Below are 21,254 nucleotides of genomic sequence, written 5' to 3'. Positions count from 1 at the left end.
CTTAAAATATTAAATAATTTTCGTACGCACTTTTTTCTCGTCACCTTACCACACGCGCAATGACGCGAGCATGGTGTAATGACATACAAGGTGACATTAATCAAACAGCTGATTATTTTTTTGCTCGAGTTTGTTTACAACTTTAATCTTGTCAAAATGTTTTTTTGCTGTAGTTTGCATACATTATGTCAGTTGTTTTTGACACTATAAAAGTTATTTGTTTTTGTATTGTTGTATTTGTTGCCGTAACGCATACACCTTATAATCATTACGCCATGGACGCGCGAGTTGTTAATCAACCCAGACTGATGGAATTTTGTAAACAATAAACAGCTGTTACGAACAAAATTAACTATTGTGAATGAAAAGTTCATGGGAATATCACGATAGCAATTTTCCCTTCTAAGGAAATGGATACTTCATGGGAACAAAATTTCACATGTTATTGCCGATAGGGGTGATTGAAATAAAATACAGAGAATAACAAGTACATTATCTTGCACTTTATGGATTTTCGATGCTCCCAAGATTCTTTAAAATTGTTCTCCTTTATCTAATAACAAAATGTTTCCATTGTATTGAAACTCACTGTTTCAATACGAATTTTCAAATTTCTTATCATCCAGTAAATGCATGAGTTTTTCATAAAATATTTTAATTTTAACCCACTGTATGGCAACATTTTGGTACTAACACAAACTAAATCCACCAACAAACCAGAAAAAAAACACATTGGAACAACTCAGCGCTTAAAATAACAAATGTAAAGCACGTTGCACCCTTATCGTGTTCATTAGTTTTTACACATAAAGAAGTTTTTATGGTTATTGAAGAATACTGCCACTTCCATCCATGTGATTTTTCAACATTATGTTGGCTGTATACTACAATTATTACACTGATGAGCTGAGAGGTAAGTTATTGCACATTTGGCAGTGAGTGGCAATTGTATTGAGTAATATTAGTACTTCATAGTTTATCATAGCAGACATTATAGGTATTTATTTATTTCAACTTATGTTGTAACAATGATAGTGGTCGCCTACTGTGCGTTAACAATTGTATCATGGTCTGGTTTAGAGCCCTTATTTTTAATTAGTTGGTAACGAAATGTCAAAATCCACAGCAAAAAATATACAAAATTTATGTGTGTCATAGAAAAACACAAGACAGTTTTACAACAACACATAATTTGCCATTAATTTAAATGGCATTTTTAATGAAAATATAATCAATTTGTGTCGTTTTAAATGAAATGTAAATTATAAATTGCTTACTCATTCATACTCATAACAAGGAGTGTCGTTTAATCATCCATCCATTCAGCCATCCAGTTAGTTAGTTAGCCAGCAGCATGTGCCTCTATAAATGTTGTTTGTAATTCAATTTCTGTTTTGTTTTTTGTATGCCAGTGATAGCGAAAGTAGTTTCATTTTGTCGTATAAAAGAAGTCAAATATATGAAAAACTAATAAAAAACGAGAGTGATGTTTAAAAATTTATCTTGTAGGCGATTATTATTTATGTTAATCATAGTTATTAATTTTAATAATCATTTTTTCTTACTTGACTTTTTTTTTGTCCATCAATTGTGTGAGTGTGTCTATTGGTAATAAACAAACAATTTAGGAAACATGCGTTATTATGAATGTTTCCAGGTAATCGTTTCATAGCAAAGTAATAGCTGCTATCACCTTCCTAAGTTAAAGCTAATTTGTGAACATTAGGCTGGCCTCGTTTTCTCACTGTTTCTAACTAAAATGAAACTTAATTGGATGAACTTAAAGAAAGTGAATTTCCTTTAATTTGAAAATAATTTTATATTTAATGTTATATTTTTGAATATTACCACTTGTAAATATTTATCATGGTATACTTTACATCACTGCAATAAAACCTTAATTGATAACTTGATTAAGTTTTATAGTAGCACACACGGATTTGGTGCTATTTTTATACCCTTCACCTTCGTAATAAGGGTATATATAAGTTTGTCATTCCGTTTGTTAATTCCACAATATAAATTTCCGACCCTATAAAGTATATATATTCTGGATCCTTATATATAGCGGAGTCGATTTAGTCATGACCGTCTGTCTGCTGAAATCAATTTTCTGAAGACCCCAGATATCTTCGGGATCCAAATCTTCAATAATTCTGTCAGACATGCTTTCGAGAAGTTTCCTATTTAAAATCAGCATTTCATTAATATAGACGATATGGATATCTAATGATAGATATTTCAAAGATCTTAGCAACGACGTATATAAGACCATAGTGAGTTGGACCTACAATGGGTCAAAATAGAAAAAAATATTTTTTAACTCGAATTTTTTTTTCACCAAAAGTTTTTTTTCGCTAAATATTAAAAAAAAAATTGAATAAATATTTTGAAGTATAATTTGGTGAAGGGTATATAAGATTCGGCACTGCCGAATATAGCTCTCTTTCTTGTTTTACTTCAGTTTCAACAAGGTAACGACACTCCGAATGTCTTATGTAGAAAATAAAAATCTAATTTCTACCCGCTGCATGTTCACTAACTTTGAACAATTATAACATTTTCGTTTTTGAATATTTTTTGCCAATTTTTTTTGTTTTTAAAATGTTTTAATAATAGTAATAAAGGCTTTTTAAGAAATAAGCGAGAATAAGTTTTCCGGGACGGTTCATATAAATCGTTTTAGTGTAAGTATATCTCAAAAATATAGAATACCATTTCATTCCAGGGTTCTGTTGTCATCACATGATAAATAGATAGATAGCCTATTGGGATTACAAAATAATGTTTGCACATTTTTGAATACACCATACCATAAGCGTAGCTAGACTATTATTCTGGGTGGGCAAGTGCCCTTCCAAATAGTAAAAATAAACAATTTTTTTTATAAACAAGTAAGAGTGGTATATTCAGCTGTGCCGAATCTTATATACCCTTCACTAAATTATACTTCAAAATTTTAAATATTTTTAGGTAACAAAATTTAATTTTTTTCCAATTGTTTTTTAATTTTTTGGAAAAAAAAATGTTTCGATTGTTATTTTAAATTAATTTTTTTTTTTTAAATTTAAATTTTTTTTTTTTAAATTTTAAAAATTTTTTTTTTGTTTTTTAATTTTTTTTTTTTTTGTGAAAAAAAAAATCGTGTTAAAATTTTTTTTTTCCGATTTTGACCCATTACTTATATACGTCGTTGCAAATGTCTTTGAAATATCTATCATTAGATATCCATATTGTCAATATTAATGGCTTAGTAATCCAGCTATAGGTCAAAAATCGAGGTTGTTTTGGTTTTTTCCTCTATCTCAGCCATTTGTGGACCGATTTTGCTGATTTTAAATAGAAAAAATTCTCGAAAGCATGTCTGACAGAATTATTGAAGATTTGGATCCCGAAGATATCTGGGGTCTTCAGAAAATTGATTTCAACAGACAGACGGACAGACAGACGAACATGGCTTAATCGACTCCGCTATCTATAAGGATCCAGAATATATGTATATACTTTATAGGATCGGAAATAAAAAATGTAGAAATTACAAACGGAATGACAAACTTATATATACCCTTCTCACGAAGGTGAAGGGTATAAAAAAAATAATTTATTATTAAAACAAAACTAAAATATCACAAAAATTCATTTTGCTGACTAACTACTTAATTTTCAATATTTAAAACTGCTAATTTATTTTATAAAATATTTTTATATATTTAACTTCCAATAATCAACTGAAGAAATAGAATCCGGCAAATCCAAATTTTAGCTTTTACCTAATGTTGATTCTATATAAAAATCTTAAAGAACACTTTTAATTACAGCGTAATTTTTAATTACTGACTTACAATTTTCATACCTACAACTCCATCTAGTTGTACAAAGGCTGTTATTTTATACAGTTTAATTTGAAGAGCTTGGCTTAGGCTTTTTAAATCATTATTATTTTCTGGTTTCAAAAAGTGAATGCATAAAGTCTCTATGCTAAGAATGTTTGCGCTGATGATATGTGTGAACACGAATCCACAATAACTAAGTTTAGCCTGTCGGATAAACAATGAACCAAAATGGCTTGCGGATTTGACTCCTTTATTTTAGCTTGTAAAAACCAAACATTACATGTGCTCCGTTGTACGATTGGCATTGGGATATTTTTTAACTTTTTGGGTTCCAAAAACCCCATGATTAATGTTCTAGGGCACAGGAATCTCATAACGGAACAATCTACAAATACAAAAAATCTTTCTACGACTTTCCAAATTTTTATCTGGGGTTGGCAGATGCGAGTCTGGGGTGGTTTTGACCACCCCAGCAACCCCCTATCTACGCCAATGACCATACAAATTGTTTCAAAAGTTCAGCAAGATAGTTTTTAGGGTTAAAGTTGTTTTTTAGAGATAGTTTAAGGGATTACGTTTTCCGATTTTAGTAAAACTTTCAGACTATATTAAAAATTATATGGCTAGGTTTAACATAAAATTCATAACAGAAGGGCAATAATATCGTCAAATAATTAATTTTTCTCGAAAATCGCAAAATTTAAATCGCAGGTACGGAAAAACTATAAGAGATATTGTCATAATTTTTTCATATTTTTATTCCCTATTATATTCTCAATAAATTCCAATGTGATGATCAAAAAATTCCGAAATTTGTTTAACTGCCGTTAAAAAAAATATTTTTTTTTGGTCATACCTGCGAATAGGTTAACGATATCCTATGAAGACAAAAGCTCATATACAAGTAAATATGGATATATTTTAAGTAAAAATGAGCTATTATTTTAATATTTCTCAAAATATGTTAATTTTGTTTCTATATTTCTTGTTCTAGTGGCTTGAGACAAGTAACTTTAACATTTTTTAAACAATTTTTGTCTTTTATATCTCATTATAACGACAATTACGTACACATTTCGATTCCTTTAAATTAAATTGCAAAAGTAATTACTCAATGGCAAAATTTTTACAATAACTTAAAAAATTGCATTTTTCTCCTTGACCAATTTCACCAAATTTTTCAAAAACGATGCATATTTTCATGATAATAACAAGTTCGTAGCTCTACCTTTAATAGTTTTCAAAATACAGATTTTAGTCCCCTTAAAATGGAAAAATCTGACACTGTGCGTAGGTGGATATTTCTTTTCGCCATTTTTAGATTCGTTGTATTAAAATGAATATAAAACAAGTAAGAGAGCTATATTCGGCTGTGCCGAATCTTATATACCCTTCACCAAATTGTACTTCAAAATATTTATTAAATTTTTTTAATATTTAGCGAAAAAAACTTTTGGTGAAAAAAAAATCGGGTTAAAAAATATTTTTCCGATTTTGACCCATTGTAGGTCCAACTTACTATGGTTTTATATACGTCTTTGAAATATCTATCATTAGATATCCATATTGTCTATATTAATGACTTAGTAATCCTGATATAGGTCAAAAATCGAGGTTGTCCTGGTTTTTTCCTCATATCTCAGCCATTTGTGGACCGATTTTGCTAATTTTAAATAACAATCTTCTCGAAAGCATGTCGACAGAATTATTGAAGATTTGGATACCGAAGATATCTGGGGTCTTCAGAAAATTGATTTCAACAGACAGGCGGACATGGCTTAATCGTCTCCGCTATCTATAAGGATCCAGAATATATATACTTTATAGGGACGCAAATGAAAAATGTAGAAATTACAAACGGAATGAAAAACTTATATATACCCTTCTCAAGAAGGTGAAGGGTATAAAAACGCAAACAAATTTTTGAGTTTAGTCCCCCTAAAATGGCAAAATCTGACACTGTGCGACGTCGGAACATTAGTTGGAAAGGAAAACCTTCGGCAAAAGTGGAGAAAATTCTTAGTTTTTCAAAATGTATAGTCCAAACTATCCATAGAAACTATAAAATGTTTGAAAGATATTGTTACGAAATTGTACTTGAATTCAAATATAACGATTTTAACGGCTGATTTAAAAGTAGCATAATGCTTTCAAGTAACAGTGCTGTAAAACTGTAACATATCTGTGGGCATTGTTAAATAAAAGCTTTCAGTTGATTTGATTGTAAGTTGGCAACGCTGTATTCGAGTTCGAATAATCAGTTAAAGAACATTGTAGAAAGTACACCACAGATGGCGTATGATCTAGAATATTCGAACTTTGACAGTTAAAGAGCTTTCTAGATGGTAATGCAGTGTTATAAATAGTGGCAGAGGTTGCAGTCGTTAGTGAGTTTATCTGAGACGCTTTTCGAATAAACATCATCTAAGTGCCTTAAAGTGTGTTGTGTTTTCAAAGTAAATTAGTGTTGCATAATAAAATGAATTATATACTTTACTGAAAATACTTTATTATAATCAAATTATATTTGTTTTTTATAACTTCGTAATTTTGAAATATGAAAATTATTTGTTCAGTTTGAAAATAAAATTTGTACAAAATATATCAAAATACTTTTGTGTCCGTTATAATTATCATAGGTTATGGGCCCAGTCCTTAACCTCGCGTAAAATAACTAAATAAGAAAAATAGAGAATAATTTAAAGAAATGAGTTATTCTAGTTTTAAAATAGAACCATTGTGTAAAGATAACTTTGACACATGGAAAATTCAAGTACAAGCATTACTTACAAAAAATGATGGATGGAAATATGTAAATGGAAGCTTTCCAAAGCCAGAAAATCCTCCAGAAACCGTAAGCTTGTGGGAATCCGAAGATGCAAAAGCCAAAGCTGATTTAATCTTATTAATTGCAACAAACGAATTGAAGCAGATTAAGAACTGCAAGACATCCAAAGATGTATGGGATAAACTACACGGTATTTATCAATCGAAAGGGCCCGCAAGAAAGGCGATGCTACTTAAAAATTTGATACTACTCAAAATGAAAAATGGTGACGACATAAGAGACCACATAAGAAATTTCTTTGACATTGTGGACAAAATAAATGAAATGGAACTTGAAATTATTGATGATCTATTAACAATTTTACTTTTATACAGTATCCCTGATGAGTACGAGTCATTCAGAATTGCAATTGAAACCCAAGAAAAACTACCAACTCCTGAAACACTAAAAATAAAACTCTTAGAAGAATATGAAGCTAGAAAAAGAAATACTTGTGAAAAATCATCAGATGCAATGATAGCGAAGAAAAAGAATAAGAAATTTTTTAAATCAAATGATAATCAGCAAAAGAAAGGTGAGAAATTCAAATTTTCATGTCACAATTGTGGAAAAATAGGGCACAAAGCAAAAGATTGCTGGTCTAAAGATCAAACTCAACAAAAGTACGTAAACAAAAATCCTGAGACAACTCGAAATGCTGAAGTCGCACTTCAAGTTAATGGAGAAGGTGAAAGTTGGTGCTTAGATTCTGGTGCATCATCTCACATGTGTTCGGACAGAAGGAAATTTAACGAAATGAAGTCATCCAACGAGGTACTACATTTAGCAAATAATGATTCAACAAAAATAGAAGGTAATGGAATTGTAAAAATTAAAACTGATACTGGATGCATATCTAAATTAGAAAATACACTATACGTTCCGGACCTAAGGTCAAATTTGTTATCAGTAGCAAAATTAACTGATAATGGTTTGGAAGTAAAGTTTAATCAAAAAGAAGCAATTGCAAGAAACATTAAAACGGGCAAAAAGGTAATGATTGCAAAACGAAATGAAGGTTTATATTATGTTTCAGAAGTAATTGAAAATTGTAAAACAGCTCAGAAATCTAGCTTACAAGATTGGCATGAACGCTACGGACATCTAAATGAAAATGATTTAAAAGATTTATTACGAAAAGAAAAGGTAAATGGAATAAATTTTAACCTTAACGAAAAACTACAAATTTGTGAAATTTGTATGAAGGGTAAACAAACCCAAAAACCATTTAAGAGGTCAATTTCAAAATCAACAGAATTATTAGAACTAATACATACAGATGTTTGCGGCCCTATGAGAGTAAACTCAATAGGTGGTTCAAGATATTTTTTAACTTTTATTGACGATAAATCCAGATGGTGTGAAATTTATTTTCTAAAGAAGAAGAGTGAAGTATTTGAAAAATTTAAAGAATTCAAAAATATGGTGGAAAATGGAACAAACAAGAAAATCAAAACAATTCGATCTGACAATGGTACAGAATATACAAGCAATGAATTTAAAAACTTTTTAAAGGAAGAAGGTATAAAACATGAATTTACCGTTGAATACACACCACAACAAAATGGCGTGGCCGAAAGGAAAAATCGTACACTTGTTGAAATGGCCAGATGTATGATGATACAATCCGGTTTAAGTCCAAGTTTTTGGGCTGAAGCAGTACTAACTGCAAATCATATCCGCAACAGATGTCCTTCTAGAAGTATAAATGGTGAAACCCCTTTTAAAATATGGCTTGGAAGAAATCCAACTATAAATTATTTTCAGAAATTTGGTACAACAGCTTATATACTTATAAAATCTAAAAATCTTGGCAAATTTGAACCAAAATCGAAAAAATGTATATTCGTCGGATATTCAATAAAATCGAAAGCATACAGATTATGGGACATAACAGATAAAAAAATCGTATGTTCAAGAGATGTCAATTTTACAAGTTCATATCAACCAGAAAATAACTATATTGATTTTCTTGAAACTGAACCCAATAGTACAGAAAATGAATGTATTGAATTAATGTTTACTCCAAAAAATAACACAAATTTACAAGTTCAAAGAAATTCGGAAGAAAATGAAGAAGATAGTGAAAGTGAAATCGAAGAATTTTATGGGTTTTCTGATACTGATGAAGAAATTATTAATGATGACAGTAACGGTATTAGAACTGAAGATAATCAAACACCATTAACTTCAAAACGTGGTCCTGGAAGACCAAGAAAGATAAAAACTGGTAGAAGAGGCAGACCAAGAAAATTATTTAATATAGCTGAAAACAATGAGACTGAAATCGAAAGAAATTTTGCAAACCTAGTAGACCATATTGAACCAGTAACGGCTGAAGAAGCAACTTCTGGTCCAGAGGCTGAAGAATGGAAAAATGCGATGAAATCTGAATATGATGCATTAATTAAAAACAATACCTGGGACCTAGTCAACTATCCAAATAATAAAAAGATTGTGGATTGCAAGTGGGTACTAAGAAAGAAGTACAAAGCCGATGGAACAATAGAACGTTACAAAGCTAGACTTGTTGCGAAAGGATTTACGCAAATACCAGGTATAGATTACACTGAAACTTTTGCACCTGTAGCAAGAATTGGTTCTATACGCTTATTAATGGCTCTATCAGTAGAATTAAAGCTTGAAGTATATCAACTCGACTTTGTAACAGCATACTTAAATGGTGATATTGAAGAAACAATCTATATGAAAATCCCAAACGAAATAGACAAATTTTTAAACGAAGAAGAAAAGAAAAAATACATAGGTAAAGCTTGCTTATTAAAGAAAGCATTATATGGACTGAAGCAATCTGGAAGACAATGGTATAAAAAAATTAGATGAAAAATTAAAGCAATTAAAATTTAAACCATCGAATTCAGATAACTGTATTTACATGTTAAAACAAGGGGAAGACATCACATTAATAGCGATTTACGTCGATGATTTAATAGTAGCAACAAACAATAAGCAAAAATGGAATGAATTAAAATATGAGTTAGCAAAATCATTCGAAATGAAAGATCTGGGTCAATTAAATTTTTGCCTGGGAATTGAATTTAAACAAGATCCAAAAACAAAAGAAATTACGATGTCACAACGTAAATATATCCAAAACATTTTAAAGAAATTTAATATGAAAAACTGTAAACCTGCAAAAACACCATTTAATACTGGAATAAAATTATCAAAGGAAATGTGTCCAACAGAAGAAGAAAAATCTGAAGTAGAACAATTACCATATCAAAATTTAGTTGGATCACTGATGTACTTAGCAGTTTCAACGAGACCCGATATCGCTCATATTGTGAGTGTATTAAGTCAATATAATACAAATTATGGAAAAGAACACTGGGTTGCTGCAAAAAGAGTTTTACGGTATTTGAACGGAACTCAAAATATTGGTCTACATTTTAAAACAACAAATGAACAATTAACTGGATATGCTGATGCAGATTGGGGAGCTAATATAGATGATAGAAGATCATATACAGGATATGTTTTTAAACTAGCTAATGCGGCTATAAGTTGGGACTCAAGAAAACAAAGAACTGTAGCAATGTCAACAACAGAAGCTGAATATATGTCACTATCGGAATCAACGAAGGAAGCAATCCATTTAAGAAGATTTTTAGCAGAAATTTTGGGAAATCAAGGTTCAACAATAATATACAACGATAATCAAGGAGCTGGACTATTAAGCAAGAATCCAATATTTCATAACAGAACAAAACATATGGATATACGTCATCATTTTGTTCGAGAAAATGTAATCAGTGGAAACATTAAAATTGAATATCTACCTACTGCCGAAATGCCTGCTGATATTTTAACAAAAGGCTTACCAAGTGCAAAACATAACAAATGTATTACAGATATAGGATTAGTTGTTATTAATTAAATGATTATAGTAAAGTAATAATTCAGGGGAAGTGTTGCATAATAAAATGAATTATATACTTTACTGAAAATACTTTATTATAATCAAATTATATTTGTTTTTTATAACTTCGTAATTTTGAAATATGAAAATTATTTGTTCAGTTTGAAAATAAAATTTGTACAAAATATATCAAAATACTTTTGTGTCCGTTATAATTATCATAATTAGTGTACATTATAAATTGTGTCTGTAATTCTGAGAATTTATAAACGTGTATAAAAAACATTGAGTGGCTATTTAATTCTGTTGTTGTTGTACATTTTAAAGAAATAAAGAGTTGTTACAATTTTCAAACTACTAAACGGCTTTTATTTGCAATCAAAAGTATCCGGTTTATTTAAAGGAAATAAACCAGCGTTTTGAAAAGGTTAAAACGTAACAATATGAAAGTTTGCAATGTACAGTACGCACAGTGGCTCAGGATCGGTTTTCATCGGCCAAAACTCTGTAACTTTTGCACCGATAGAGATATTTTGGATTTTTTTGATGGACAGATATTTTCTTGACTTTTTCTTTAGTTTTAATTTCATTAAAATCGGTTCAGCAATTGTTGAAAAATTTAAAGCTAAAGTTGAACTTTTAATGTTGTATAGCATTTAGTATGGAAATGCGTATTTTTTTTATTTTTTGCCTCAGCTTTACTTATAAAAAATTTATAAGCTGATAAAAACAAGTAAGAAAATATGTTTGGTCAAGCCCGACCATATAATACCCTACACTATAATTTATTTTCGTGAATGATTTTCGGAAGAGGGCATTATATGGGAGCTATGACTAATTATGGACCGATCGCCATAAAATTAGACTGTGTGATCTATGGCCATATGAAGTTAATTTCTTTATGTTTATACCTCTATTTTTAAGAGATTTATTATCGTTAAAGTGATTTTCGGTAGCGGGCTTTATATGGGATCTATGACTAATTATGGACCCATCGCCATGAAATTAGGTCGTGAGATTTATGTCTATATGGAAGTTATTTCTGTTGAATTTTATGTTTATACCAACATTTTAAAGAGATTTATTCTCGTTAAAGTGACTTGCGGAAGCGGTCCTCATATGGGAGCTATGACTTATTATGGACCGATCGCCATGATATTGGGCTGTGTGATTTCTATTAAATGTTATTTCTATTAAATGTTATGTTTATACCTGTATTTTTGAGATATTTAGGCTAGTTAAAGAGATTTTTGGAAGCGGGCCTTATATGGGAGCTATGACTAATTATGAACCGAAATTACGTGACATGAATTCAGTATATATAAAACTTTTTTGGAGCAAAATTTGTGTAGATACTGTTACGTTTTAACCTTTTCAAAACGCTGGTTTATTTCCTTTAAATAAACCGGATACTTTTGATTGCAAATAAAAGCCGTTTAGTAGTTTGAAAGTTGTAACAACTCTTTATTTCTTTAAAATGTACAACAACAACAGAATTAAATAGCCACTCAATGTTTTTTATACACGTTTATAATTTCTCAGAATTACAGACACAATTTATAATGTACACGAATTTACTTTGAAAACACAACACACTTTAAGGCACTTAGATGATGTTTATTCGAAAAGCGTCTCAGATAAACTCACTCACGACTGCAACCTCTGCCACTATTTATAACACTGCATTACCATCTAGAAAGCTCTTTAACTGTCAAAGTTCGAATATGCTAGATCATACGCCATCTGTGGTGTACTTTCTACAATGTTCTTTAACTGAATATTTGAATACAGCGTTGCCAACTTACGATCAAATCAACTGAAAGCTTTTATTTAACAATGCCCACAGATATGTTACAGTCTGCCATTACAGCACTGTTATTTGAAAGCATTATGCTACTTTTAAATCAGCCCTTAAAATCGTTATATTTGAATTCAAGTACAATTTCGTAACAATACCTATAAAAATTAACCATTTACGACCGATAAAGTCCAATTTCGGGAGAAAATGGGGACTGTGTGTCATAAGAAGACTCTCAAAGATATCCCATATTGCTGAGGTATTAAGAAACAAATCAAAGTTGGCCATCATTCAACTCTTACTACTTATCGAGGAGTATGTAATGAGAATGGCAGCGAGAGGCTTAATCCTTCAATAGATTTTTAATTAAAGCTATTTCGTCATGGATTTGAATTTAAAAAATTTAAATAATTCAATAAGAAATTAATTCTCAAAGGAATGAATTACACACATTTTAAGTATAAAGGAATTAAGCCTGTGAATTAATTCGTAATGAATTCATTATGGTTAAGAGATAAAATTTAATTCGGTTTTATTATTATTTTGAACCTTTGCTTGGAGGTAAGATGGTGTCAGCCACTACCAGAGGTTGTTTTGATGTAAATCCTGCTCAGTATCATCCATTCATGGATGGGCAGATAATACTGTAGGTACCAGACTGCTGCTGGACCTATATAGAGGTAGTATTAGGATATTCATAGGTTTGGTTATGGCGAAAACAGAGCTCCGGACTATTGTAGGCCGTGTTACAAATGCCTGATATTATAGAAAAATTCGCATGAATATCTTAAACTAATGATGAAAACTATAGTGTTTTATTGTTATATACAATTTCATTTTATTTATTATCATATTCAAAAATACAGTTTATAAAAAATAGTAATAAAAAATAACTCGTTGATTCTTCAAATCAATAACACAACTTTGAACCTAATCATAATAAAATGGAATAATATTCTATGTATAATAGAATTTTTTAATTAATCAATATAGATAGCTTACTAAATGAATACATTTTTAATACATTTTATAGTAATTTTCTTGTTTTTTTTTTTAATTTTGATAACATATCACATACATAGCTGATACATACATATTAAATATATAATAATATTACATATAATATATATGCAGACATATTTTATACATTACACCATTTTCTCTGTAATATCTATGGGCATATTGGATACATACAATTATGCGAATACTTAATACTACTAACTAACAACTAACTAACTAACGAAAACAATATTATAGATTTATGTTCATTTTAATATATAAGTAGTTGTTAAAATAAATTGCAAATTATATATAATTAATGTAACTGGAAAACATAAACATAATTTTCTTAAATCATTAAACACAATGCATAAAACTAACTAATAAAATAATATTGTTTGTAATATAAATATAAATGAATTTAAAATACAACGTAATAGTTTGTTTGTTTATCTTCTGGGTAAATTGAATAATAATAAACATACATAATTCGGAAAGGAAAATATTCAAACAAAAAGAAAATAAACAAGTAAAAGTGCTATATTCGGCTATGCCGAATCTTATATACCCTTCACCTTTGTTGTGGATGCATTATTATTTTTTATAATTAGTATATATGTATGTACATTGCCCACTTTCAGCGTACAGCATCCTAAATTTATCAAGAACACAAAAAACAACAACAACGCCAAACGAAACAAAACACCAAAAGAAAAAACAAAATACACAAGCCAATGAAACCAACACACATCCAAACATACGTTTAATTGTATAAAAAACAACAACGCCAAAAGAAACAAAACACAAAAGAAAAACAAAATACGCAACGCATGCACATCCAAACATACAATTTGTTGCTTTTTTGTAAAAAAAACCAACACACAACCAAACAAACGTTTAGTTGTATAAAAAACAACAACAACGCCAAAAGAAACAAAACACAAAAAAAAACAAAATACACAAAACTTGCACATACAAACATACAAACATACGTTTTGTTGTTTTTTTGTGAAAGCATGCAATACATTGTGTTTTTTGATGAAATTTTCAGAGGTTGTCTCGGATTTTTGCTCATATCTCCGTTATTTATGGACGGATTTTGCTGATTTTAAATAGCAAAATTCTCGAAAGTATGTCTGACAGAATTGTTGAAGATTTGGATCCCGGAGATATTTGGGGCCTTCAGAAAATTGATTTCAACAGACAGACAGACAGACAGACGGACAGACAGACAGACAGACGGACATGGCTTAATCGACTCCGCTATCTATAAGGATCCAGAATATATATACTTTATAGGGTCGGAAATGAAAAATGTAGAAATTACAAACGGAATGACAAACTTATATATACCCTTCTCACGAAGCTGAAGGGTATAAAAAGCATACTAGGAACAAATTTTAGGAAATTTAGACATTTTAGTCAGTATCTTCATCAGATTTACCAAATAGTTTCTTTCCTCTTAAAGAAGAAATATCTAATGATTTGCGCACACTTAAATGAGAATCGGAATCACAATCGTCGATGTAAGCAAATGCTGATTTATCCAAAGGAGAATCATCATTGTTATCACTACAAAAAAAAAAATAATGGAATGGAATGAAAAAATATTAAAATTTATTAAATTTATTTGCTTAGTTGCAAGAACTTACCTAAAGCTGGTTTTTGTTAAATCTTTTCTTGAGCGAAAACCACTGCCATGATTATGATTGACCGGTGTGGAATTAACAATTTTATTGTTTTTCACATGATACGGCGTGGAATGTTGTTGTGCCAATTCCATACAATCAGTATCGAATTGAAAATCTATGCGCGCCTTAGCCTTTGATATAGCAGCCGTTGGCGTGGACGATATTAGTTGAGAACGGATATATATTGGTCTTTTCTTTTCTGCCGTCTTTAAAAGGTCCGTTTCTTCTTCTGTAGCTGGATCTGTTTGAGATTCTTGCATGCCCAAAATTGTGAGTATAGATGAGAAGAATTTCACTACTATATTTTTAAGATTGCACAATTTTGACCAGGCCATGCGTCGAGATTTGCAAATAGTATGTTTCTGTAAATAAATGTTGAAATGCTTTAACTAAACTAGACTTAAGTTCATTTTAATTTAATATTTTAATATTTCATCGAAAACTTAGGCGGAAACATATTAGAGTGTCTTTTAGGAATATCAATCAATCTCGGTCGTCAAGTTTTTTCATACACTTTAGGATATATTAAGACATACTTTGCTATTATCTTTCAAAATAATAAAAGTCTAGGAGATTTTTTATTGTTATGTAAAATATCGAGGTTGTCCTGGTCCATTTGTGGGCCGATTTTATAGTGGATATATTGATGTATGAATTATGTATGTAAGTTATTTGGGGGCTACAGAAAGTTAATTTCAACATACAGACGGACAGATGGACAGACGTACATGGCTATATCGTTCCAGCTATCTATAACGTTAACCATTTAAAGTTATGAATAAATATACCTGTTTGGTATACAAAATTTTGTTTTGTAAAAACAACAAGCTTCATTATTGTTAAGGACCCTCTTTAAAGTCTGTTTTATATATTTTGGATCCATAAACTATAACACTAATTTGGTAAGCATGCGATATTTACCACTTTATGCAGCAACTCCCAATGACTTCTACGCTGTAGCATTGTCACCAATTTCTTATGGCTTAGTAGCTGATCAACGGTTGGTCTTTCCCTGGGATCGGGAGTCATCATATCCTTTATAATATTTTGCAAGTCCAGCGATATTGTTTTGATAAAGTCCTCTGGCAGTACAGCATTTCGCAATTGCTGCCACAATGGACCATTGGATGGTAACTCCAAATAGCATGATAACTCCAGCATCGCAATGCCCAAACTAAAAATATCGGCAGCCTTTGAAAAATTGCCCTGCATTATTTCTGGCGCCACGTAGCGGGAATCGCCTTCGGTGGCCTGATGGCGATTGGCCCGATCGACATCAATGACCAGACCAAAATCGGCCAATTTGCAGCTATCATCGTCGCCTATCAGCACATTATCCAGTTTAATGTCCAGGTGTATGAGATTGCGATCGTGTAGACTTTTCAGCGCCAGCAATAAATCCAATAAAATTGACCAGATTTTCTCTTCCGGTACAGCACGTTTGCGTGCTAAATAACAGTCTAAACTCTCGCGACACAACTCCATCTGCATGAACAGGCGATCGTCTTGTTCCCAGGCACGATAGAATCTCAGGCAATTGGCATGACCCGAAAACTGCTCATAACGCCGTACCTCCTCCAGACGCTCTTGCCTGTACAATTCACTACGAAATATCTGTTTCGACATTTTGATGGCATACAAGAGACCATCCTCTTTGGAACGCACTTTAAACACCTCACCAAAGGAACCTTCGCCGATTTTGGCCAACCGTGTAAAACACTGTTCAAAGTACGTCTCATTCGAGGAGCAATCATAATTTGAGCTTAGCAAATGATCGGGAGCACATTCATCATCTAAACGAAATGAGATGGCGTGGGCTGTGTGGTCGCGATTAAAATTGGAATCGTAACGTGGTTTCAATTTTGGTGGTTTCAGGCAACTGATATCTTCACGTCGATGTGACTGTAACACAAATTAAATTTGACATACACTATAGAGCGATTCCCATTACACTTTAATCAATTATATCACTCACCTGTTTGTAGGAATGCTGGAATGTTTCTTCCCGTATCTCGGGTACTGGTAGGCGGGTCAATAATTCAGTCTCCATAGTGTGTAACGTTGAGTTTTTCATAATTCCTTTGCTCTGTTTTAACTTATATTTATTAAATCATACAAATTAAATCGTAATTTGTGGTATTTGCCACAGGACGATGTAAACTTCGAATGAAAACAAAGAAGAAAATGTCAATAAAGCAATAAAGGATCCAACAGGAAAATTTTCTATGAATTTAAATTCAGCGTTGTTAAATTGTGGTCTTAAACAGTGTTGCATTTTATAAAAATGCATGTATAATAACAAGTATTAACAATGTGGCAACACTCTGATGTGGAACACACGACTTCGTGCAAATGATTAGCAAGTGAGAAAAATGATTCCATCCACTCTTTGAACTGTTACAAATAACAAGTATTGATAATTTTTTGAATAAAATTCACTCAGCAATTTTAATTTATTCAAACAAAAAATAAAAATGTCTAATGAAAAATTTAAAAGTCCTTCGAATTTATCAGAATTATGTTAGATTATACCTCGACATAATAGTCGAAGATCTAGAATTTCGCGGAGACCTATTACTATCAGTTAGGTTTTAAAACTTTTCGAAAATGTGGGGTATATTCATCAATGTCACAACTCAAAATTCTCAAATTTTCTGGAAAAGCAAAAAACTGTTGTTGCAGGAATTTGTTTCGGAAAATAATTTATATGATTTTATTTTAAAAACTATTTTCCGAGTTTTGTTTGAAAAATTCTCAATAATTGTTATAAATAAAATAACAAATAAAAATCTAAATATTAAAAATCTAAACATATATATATTTTTTAAAATTTGATTTATTTACATTTAAATTTCAAAGCATTTTTTAGGATTTCGAATTATTAATTAAATATTTGGAAAAGTTTCGATATCTCTAAATAAATTAAAATCATTAATAAAGTTAATATGAACATATTTATGATTGGATGGATGACAACCGAACTTCAGTTGCGTAAAATGATATGATAATGTATTAAAACTTTTAATAATAAGAACTTAAATACAAATCAATGAAAAATAGAATACTTACGTTTTACTAATAGTAAATTTTATATGATTGTCACTTCGAATCACTAGAACTTTTCTAGTTTAATTTTGACGTCTCTGTTTTACTTTTGTGTAAATATTTAATTTATAGATATGGCAACATTGTTTAAATTTCATTGATAAATTTCAAGGCGAATTTATTATAAGGTGGTGTCGATACCAAGCTGATTATTTTTTTTCTTTACTTGTTGAGATCTTTGGGCTGTCAAATTATCTTATCTTTGTTGCGGCGAATGCTACTAAAAACGTAAATATAACAAAAACAACGGGTAAACTTTGACAGCTCAAACCACATAAACAAAAACAAATTTCATGTTGTTTTTGTAAAGTTATATTTGTTGTAGCACTGACTTCAACTTATAATAAATTCGCCTTGATAAATTTCAATTGAACAAAAAAATGGGGAGATTTAAAAAATAAATCAGTGGAGCTTCATCTTTACACTCAATTAAGTGAGAACATTCTTAGAGTAAAGTACACGTATACCATCTGGATAGTTTGGCCCAGCATTAGAAAGAAAAATAGAATAAACAGGAAGTAGTGAAAAAATAGTTGAAAACTTTGTACAATATGTTTAAAGTCTTCCTTTTGTGTTTGGCTTTCATTGCCGTGGTAGCGGCTGTACCCAAGCCCGACGAAGTAGCTGGCCACAATCCTTTGGAACAGGATTCTTTGCATGCTGGTCACTTTGGCCATGGCCAACATAATGCCCAGTATGATCATGAACAATTCTTGGGAGAAGATGAAGCAAAAACATTCGATCAGCTAGCTCCAGAGGAGAGTAAAAGACGTTTAGGTCTTATTGTGGATAAAATTGATGAAGATAATGATGGTTTAATTACTATATCGGAATTGAAAAAATGGATTGAATACACACAAAGACGTTACATCGATGAAGATGTAGACCGCCAATGGAGAACACACAATCCCGATGGTAACCTTACTATCTCTTGGGAATCTTACAGGCGTGATGTGTATGGCTTCATGGATGGTCTCAGCAAGGACGAAAAAGAGCACGAGGAAAATGGTATTTCTTATCAGAACATGTTGAGTCGAGACCGCCGTCGTTGGGGTGTTGCCGACCAGGATTTGGATGATGCTTTGACAAAAGAGGAATTTACTGCCTTCTTACATCCCGTAGATCATCCTACAATGCGTGATGTCGTTTTGTCGGAAACCATTGAAGATATTGACAAGAATAAGGATGGTAAAATCTCCATTGAAGAATATATTGGCGATATGTATACCGCTCCTGAAGAAGGTGAGGAAGAGCCTGAATGGATCATCAGTGAACGTGAAACCTTTGCTAAATTCCGTGATGTAGATGGTGATGGTTTCCTGAATCGCGAAGAAGTTAGAGCCTGGATTGTGCCCAACGATTTTGATCATGCTGAAAGTGAAGCCAAACATTTGGTCTACGAAGCCGACAATGATGGTGATGAACAATTGACCAAAGCTGAAATTCTTGATAAGTATGATGTCTTTATTGGCTCCAAAGCTACTGATTTCGGTGAGGCTCTTGGCCGTCATGATGAATTCTAAATTTCTACTCATATACTTCGCTAAACCAGCACAGAGCTGATATAAATTTAATTATCTACCTCTGTAGCTGTTGGATTGATCAAAAATCATTCTCGAATACTCTGCTATTTTTGTGCTTTACTTAAATTTTAATATTAGTTTTAAAAAACTTAGCTTAATTCTGTTTTGATAAAAGCAAACGGAACAAAAAAAAAAACATGTATCATGTATCAGTGTATTTAAAATTAAATCCATTATCTTTTTCTTTATACATTTATATACATAACTCTAACTATATACAAATGCCATTTGGAGATTGTTATGAATGTGCATTCTATGCCATGTGTAGAATATCCAGAATCTCTTGTTTTATGCCAAATAGTAAATAATAATTTTCTTGTTTATTTTTTTTTATTTTAAAAAAGCTGTTTTGTACTAATTCTAAGTAATTTTGTCTATGTTATTAAAACTAATTCAAACATACATTTTAATGTGAATTCAAATTGCATTTAATTTAAATGAACCAACAAAAAAAAAATGAAAATACATACATTCTATTTTTAAATAAAATCGTCATAATATATTTTTTTATTACTGGACAAGTATACATATTTGGTTTCTTCCATATGCTAAAACAGCATGTGTGTGATTTAATAGTTCTTGATTCTCTTTTTCAATTTATTAGTCAAGGGGTCATTTTTTGTATGCTCTCTGTTTCTTATCATAGAAACTGCATTGGGACACATCATCGTTTGGTTTCATTAATTTCTTTAGTTCTTCTGATAAGCCTTGAATATATTGTTTTTTACAAAGAAAATTCGTCGAAAAAAAGAGGTCGTGTTTATTTGAATCTTTTTGCTGAGATAAGCTTTAAATTTAGACAATAACATAAGTACAGTGTAATCTGAAACCGGCCGGCTTACATACAGTGTTGCCACTTCATGTGTAATTACACATATTGTGTGTAATTTTAACTTGGATGTGTAGACTATGTGTAATTGAGTGAATGTGTAATTCATGTGTAATTTTAAATTCCAATTATATCCAAAATATATTGTCAATGTATGTCTTTTATCTATATTTTGAATTTTAATTGAATGAATGAATTATGGATTGTTCAGATTTCAAAACCGACTGAAATAAATATGTACATTTATATGAGGGAAAGTAGCTATATCCTCTATTTTAGTTGATAAATACAAATCCAGTATCTCTAAATGTATTCATATTTATTATATTGTACTCGTTTGTTACTCAGTATAATGTAATTATATGTACTAGGATCGCCCGGTGGCCGAAATTCGAAAACCACATATGTTTTATTAATGGTGGACAATAACGTACTTAAAAGTGTACCACAAAAAAACGTGTTGGAATTAAAAGTCTTATATATAACTAAAATTTAGTTTCTATTACCAATATTATGCAAACAAAACTATCACAAACGGCGAAATGTCCACCTGGAAAACCAAACATAGCAATCTCCAAATTACTTATCGTATTTTTCTGCAAACCTTAATGTTAATTTAGTTCAAACTTGATTCATATCTTCATCTTATATTGTATAAATAATACAATATAAGTTATTGGAAAAACGTTAATTTTCAAGATAACCC

The 21,254-nt window shown here is 30.8% G+C and overlaps 2 protein-coding genes across 2 annotated transcripts; one reads left to right on the top strand and one right to left on the bottom strand.

Moving 5' to 3' along the window:
- Positions 1–14,722: 14,722 nt before the first annotated feature.
- Myt1 lies at positions 14,723–17,239 on the bottom strand. Its single transcript, XM_065505535.1, has 4 exons — positions 17,007–17,239; positions 15,953–16,933; positions 14,993–15,393; positions 14,723–14,912 (listed from the first exon to the last, which is right to left on the bottom strand). The coding sequence occupies exons 1-4, from the start codon at positions 17,103–17,105 to the stop codon at positions 14,759–14,761; spliced, it is 1,635 nt and encodes a 544-aa protein (XP_065361607.1). The 5' UTR covers positions 17,106–17,239; the 3' UTR covers positions 14,723–14,758.
- A 1,283-nt stretch (positions 17,240–18,522) lies between these two features.
- scf (Calumenin scf) lies at positions 18,523–20,208 on the top strand. The gene has a single exon (XM_065503259.1). It carries the CDS (start codon positions 18,688–18,690, stop codon positions 19,657–19,659), a length of 972 nt encoding a protein of 323 aa, XP_065359331.1. The 5' UTR covers positions 18,523–18,687; the 3' UTR covers positions 19,660–20,208.
- The last annotated feature ends 1,046 nt before the right edge of the window (positions 20,209–21,254 follow it).

The sequence above is a fragment of the Calliphora vicina genome, chromosome 3 (genome assembly GCF_958450345.1).
Source record: "Calliphora vicina chromosome 3, idCalVici1.1, whole genome shotgun sequence".
Classification (NCBI taxonomy): Eukaryota; Metazoa; Arthropoda; class Insecta; order Diptera; family Calliphoridae; genus Calliphora; species Calliphora vicina.
This window is presented reverse-complemented; position numbering and strand designations above follow the sequence as displayed.

What these genes read in the sequence shown, in the direction of transcription:
- Myt1 (XM_065505535.1), bottom strand. Translation starts at nt 17,105, where the DNA reads ATGAAAAACTCAACGTTACACACTATGGAGACTGAATTATTGACCCGC. An exon ending in TCCAGCATTCCTACAAACAG is followed by an intron (nt 16,934 to 17,006) that starts GTGAGTGATATA and finishes TTTGTGTTACAG; the next exon opens with TCACATCGACGTGAAGATAT. An exon ending in GGGAGTTGCTGCATAAAGTG is followed by an intron (nt 15,394 to 15,952) that starts GTAAATATCGCA and finishes ATTTATTTACAG; the next exon opens with AAACATACTATTTGCAAATC.
- scf (XM_065503259.1), top strand. Translation starts at nt 18,688, where the DNA reads ATGTTTAAAGTCTTCCTTTTGTGTTTGGCTTTCATTGCCGTGGTAGCG.